The sequence below is a fragment of the Oncorhynchus keta genome, chromosome 1, assembly GCF_023373465.1.
Source record: "Oncorhynchus keta strain PuntledgeMale-10-30-2019 chromosome 1, Oket_V2, whole genome shotgun sequence".
NCBI lineage: Eukaryota > Metazoa > Chordata > Actinopteri > Salmoniformes > Salmonidae > Oncorhynchus > Oncorhynchus keta.
In genome coordinates, this window is record NC_068421.1 from 33,883,325 (window position 1) to 33,889,017 (window position 5,693).

Here is a 5,693-nt window from a genome sequence, read left to right on the forward strand (position 1 = left end):
GACCCAAATTTGAGAGAATTAATATTTTGTGCGTATGGACAATTTCTAGAATCTTCTATTTCAGCTCATGAAACATTTCAGGGATCTTTTATTTTAGCTCATGAAACGTGGGACCTACATGTTGCGTTCATATTTTTCTTCAGTATCCTGTAGTGACTTGACCAATAAAAAAAGAGTTCCAAACCTCTCTGCCAATAACAGCTAGTTTTCAGTTTCCCCCTCCTCAATCAGACCACTCCCAGACACTCAAAAAATATTATTGTTTGAGAAATTGTGTCCTTACTAAGATGCCATTTTTGTTTGGTTTCAATTAAAGTGGTAAAAAATAACCACAGTAAGGTATTTAAGTTGTTACCCATAAATGTGTTGATATTGAGAGAAAAATGGCTGCATTGGACATTTAAGTGAAAATAGCTGTTCATAGGTCTACTCTATACACTGTACATATACTTTTCTTATATTGGACTTAAGAAGACATTTGGTAAATTGTTATCTTAGGCCTACGACTGATTTTAAGTACTAATTTTAACATTGATCTATTTCTATGGGCACAAGCACTGTTTATGACACAAACTGTTGTTGATGGAGAGAATTTTGCAAGTTTAATGATTATTTCCTGCAATTCTACACAATTCTACACATTTTGTCATCGGGTACAAAGAAAATGTTGCAATTTTAAAGCAAATGTTCTTGCAATTCTACACATTTTGTCATCGGGTACAAAGAAAATGCATTTAAAGCAAATGTTCTTGCAATTCTATACATTTTGCCATGTCTTATGTGTATTCATGTGATATTTGAGTGACTAAACAATTACGACAATATCCATGGACAAAAAATAAATACAAATACATTAGCTGACATGGGCTAGTTGATCTGTACATTTCTGACAAGTTGTAAATAGCTCTCTAAGGTATGCAATGACTAACATAACAAGAGGTACTGCTGATGCACTACCCAGTTTTTTTGGGGAGAGGTAGTGCCGACACCTTGTGCGGGAACCACTCACTTAGAATGTTATGCTGTAAGCGGTTCTCTATGTTAAAACGAACACAACTCACAATCTTTTCCTCTCAGGGACATTATCATTGGATAGTGGTATTAAACAACACCTGCGCTTAAATGACAGTGTGAACATATATTTAAGAATTAAGCAGAAACAGACGAGCCAGGTAGTTAGGGCAAATGCTGGATGGGCTGATCCATCTTTAGCTCAGCGACCAGTCCAAAAAGTATGTAACCATAGAGGTAGATAGAGGACTGTAGTGCCCAAAATCCAGTTTTAGCATGGGCTGTGTCATTGAGGACCTTCACCATTTTGAAGTAGTAACTGGGGAATCAGACAATGAATTATACTTATGAGCAAACTTTCCATAACTGCAGGTGGCAGTAAATAGCCAACCTGGGCTTTATACCTGTTTTTAAAAAACACTGTCCAGGTGGCAGTATGCACCCTTCCAGTTTGTTTGAAAACTCGTAGAAGTAGTAGAAAAAAATGGACTACTTTAAAATGGAGATTGCCTCAATAGTGCTTCCAGAACTTATTGGAACCTCACATCATTTTGCCCTTTCCCCAACCCCCCTGAAACACACATACAGTACATATCCACTGACATTCTAGAAGAACATAGGGTCAGAGCCACAGCAGCATCCCTGACTTGACTTTACTACAGTGCTCTACAGTTCTCTGACAGTAAAATACATTTACAGAAATAAAATGCAATACAAACTATTATGTTGATGATAAAAAACAAATGTACAGTATAAGCATTCAGTTCTGGCAGCTCACATCTTGACAGATATTCCTGTCAGTCCTGGGATTCAAACCAGTAACCCTGGCCCTGCTACTGTACCAACTAAAGTCATAATTGGTACCAGTTTAGGTTCAGATTTCTGATCTTCTTGGTTCTCATCCCTATATGATAGGGTGCAACAGTGGTGGGAACAGAACATAGCCACAGGAAGTAGGGGTGCTGAGGGTGATGCAGCACCCCCTGAAAAATCTGAATTAATAACAAATATAAATATTTTTGGATAACTTTTTTTCTCACAAAAGTAGCACACTAGGCCTTTACTGTCCTGCATTAGCGGACCAATATAGCATTCTGTAGCACGGGCATAGAATATCTTTCCCCCATGGCTAAACTATACTGATATCTCTGTTACTGTAAACAACAGAAAAAAGGATGGCTGTAGAGAAGTTGATGAAAGTGATCAAGTGGGGAGCACATGTATTAAAAGCCTACTTTTGTGACTCCTTTGAGGCTTTCAAGCAAACAAGTATATGAGAGCACAACTTACACAGAGATTAAAACCATTAAACTTGCTATGATACATATACCATGCAGGTTACTCAGTGCACTTTCAACACAGGAGAGTTTAACAACTGCTAAGTGAGAGAAAATGGTTATGGAATAAAATAGAAATGGAGACATGCCGGTCATAAGCCATCACTGGCAGAATAAGTAAGCACTCATTACATGTACATTGCAGAAAAAACCTGCAATACACAACCTTCGTGAGAGATTCCCTTTATTTCTGCCTCATGGCAAAACGTGTAGAACTGCAGGAAATTAACTTGAAAACTGAAACAATTCAAGATGACAAACATTTTAGGAAGATGCGCAGGGACACAGCTGTCCTGAAGTTAGGTGGGCCAAGAGTCCAGATCTGGCAGAATGGGTTGGGGTGTAGGGTCTTCCCAAAGATCCCACTCAGCATCTATTTGAATATAGTCTGAAGGTAGGGAGGGTAGCAACCCCTTGATGCTCTGTAGTTATGCAGTTAACTAGCTAATATGACACAAAACATTCTCAGTTACAATACATTATAATAATAATAATAATAATAATATATGCCATTTAGCAGACGCTTTTATCCAAAGCGACTTACAGTCATGTGTGCATACATTCTACGTATGGGTGGTCCCGGGAATCGAACCCACTAGCCTGGCGTTACAAGTGCCATGCTCTATAAACTTGATGTGATTTTTACATTCAATTATAGCAACTATAAGTAAGAGAACATAATTCAACATGAGAAAAAGGAACTATCAGGTTATGTTTTAGGGTAAAGTCCTAGTACCTTTTTACAAGCCTGCCTGATTTTAACCATCCTAACGCCATACATTAAAGGATTGAAAAGTGGTGGACATATCAGAAAATAAACTAATAAAATAGTGCGAAGTATAGGTGGAAGATCTGCAGTTTCATATCTGCTTTGTAGAATCACAAATAAACAGCCAACGGAGAAGTTCAGCAAAGAGGCTATATGTGGTGTACAGGTGTTAAATGCTTTCTGTTTCGTCTCTTTAGAAGACTTTAAACATATCTGTAGAATTCTTACATATGAGTATATGGTAGGAAATATAGTACAATAAAGATAAACCACAGTGACAACAAGACCCCATATGTTAGTCATAGTAGTATTTGAACAGGCAAGCTTGATTACTGAGTAGTTGTCACAATACAGTCTGTCTAGAACATTACCACAAAATTGCAGTCGCAAACTCAGGGAGATATTGATGATGTTGAGAAAAGAAGAAGACGAGCACGACAGCAGAATTAAGCCACAAATTATTTTAGGTGTCATAATATTGTTATACTGTAGAGGATAACAAATAGAGATGTACCTGTCATAGGACATAACTGCTAAATGACTAAATTCTGTTAGAGCATATGTGTACAACACATAAACCTGGAGATAACAATAGAGAAGGGAAATATCATGTGTGTCAGACAGCAAGTAAAACATGAGAGTAGGAAACAAACCAGTGCTCCCATACAACTGATTAACAAACAAAGCACATAGAAACAGATACATGGGTTCATGAAGACTTCTTTCAATGCAGATAACTCCAATAAGCAAAGCATTGGCAAGAATGATGGCAAAATATAAAACAGTTACTACAGCAAAGTAGCAATACTTCAATTGTCCGATATTACCGTATGCAGCAAGCCTGAAGACCTTAAAGTGAGTAGAGTTTTCCATGGTCCTGGGAGTTGGTAAAGATGTGCTGTCAATGTTTGAAGAAGAGGAGCAAATCTTCCTACTGTAGCTTTCATATAAGTTAAATTGATGAAATCACAAAGAACAGACAACCTAAATGGATAATTCCTTGACTTGTTGATTCAGTAATAGATTTCCCCACATATACAGTATACTCACCAATATAGACTGCTTTTCATTCTCAAGAAAACATAATTCAAAAAATATTTTACTTTGTATGCTGTACTCATGTAACTTATTACATTCAAATGCAAAATGATACATGTATTCTAAATCCAAAATGAAGACAGCTCATTTCTAATCCATGATGATCTCCTTAAACTCAGCTCCTCACTTGATTCTTATACTTGTGAGATAAAAAAAAAGAAGCCTGCCATGGTGTGATATGCAAATGATTACCAATACCTGGGGACACCTGGGGATAATTAGATATTTTCAGAGTCAAGGAAACCATATAGAGGAAAAACAGATACAATTTTGTATCACATGCTGTTCAAATGCCTTTTTTAAATGAAAAATCCACCCAAAATGCTCATTCTTATAATTTAAATAACACTCCTATGTGACAACAATATGTTTTTGTGAACCAATGTTTAATTTTGTCTTTTTAATAGGGATGGTAGCAACATATGAAAATTGTTGTGGAAATCTGTTGCAGCTCAAGTTGACGACAAAAATCCACATTATAATGCTTTCTCTATGGGCTGGCTGGCTAGCTAGCAAACATAGCTACACACAATAATACCAAAGACAATATCAGTATGTGACGTAGCAGGTTAGCTGTAACATTGCCTTATCCAACTGCACTTATTTTAGTTGTCTACAATCGAATCATGTTCAACCTGCAGATCGATGTGCCTCACCGAGTGGAGTCTGACATTCACAACGGCACCGTTACAGTGGACCCTGGACTGAAGAGGCAGAAAAATAGAAGAAATGTGCTCGACTGTCTGTAAAATTACACATTTCTTGAGGTAGGAGTATCGGTCCAGCTTTAAATGACATGCAGCTTATAAAGCCTTCATAAAGCCTTCATAAACAATACTTAAATGTGTTACAAATCATCTATAACCATATGTTATGCTTTATAAAGGGTTCATAAATTTGGCATAACTGTGTGACATAATCACCGATGTTAAATTTGACAAACTTGTGCTTTATAAAGTGTAGCATAAGCAACGCTTAATAAAGGCCTTATAAATCATTTTGGAATGAAGTTTCACAAAGCATTTATAAATCTGTCATGCATCTTGGTAGACTTTTGTAACGCCAGGATAGTGGGATTGATTCCCGGTGCCACCCATACATAAAAATGTCTTCACACATTACTAAGTCACTTTGGATAAAGAGTCTGCTAAATTTGATATATTACATTTCTCTAAAACATTTCTAGGATGGCCCAACTTCTTTCCCTCTTGGGTGCAGTCAATATTGTACCTGAACTCAACTTTCCACAAAATGCTGTGCTGCAGGATAACACTCTAAAGTGCAGTCATGCACAGAAAAAAACATTGGTGAGTCCTTTTAAATCAGTTTCAATTTCATGTCTACTTTGTTTTTTTCTCCCCAAATTCCATATTCTCAGTTGAGTTTCTCCAGGTTTCGGATTTCCCCCATGTTTTTCCGGTTTCCCCCAGTTTCTTCCAAACTTTTTAAATAGAAAAACAGCAACATTTGATTTTCTG

The 5,693-nt window shown here is 36.9% G+C and overlaps 1 protein-coding gene across 2 annotated transcripts; it reads right to left on the reverse strand.

Annotated features, from left to right (window-relative positions):
- Positions 1–574: 574 nt before the first annotated feature.
- On the reverse strand, positions 575–4,309 carry LOC118396181 (olfactory receptor 2A25-like). Of its 2 annotated transcripts, none has more exons than XM_052522360.1 (2): positions 4,168–4,309; positions 575–3,994 (listed from the first exon to the last, which is right to left on the reverse strand). In XM_052522360.1, the coding sequence occupies exons 1-2, from the start codon at positions 4,236–4,238 to the stop codon at positions 3,058–3,060; spliced, it is 1,008 nt and encodes a 335-aa protein (XP_052378320.1). In that variant the 5' UTR covers positions 4,239–4,309; the 3' UTR covers positions 575–3,057. The 2 variants fall into 2 exon arrangements, with proteins under 2 accessions (XP_052378320.1, XP_052378318.1); XM_052522358.1 differs by having other exon boundaries at positions 575–4,015.
- Between the last annotated feature and the right edge of the window lie 1,384 nt (positions 4,310–5,693).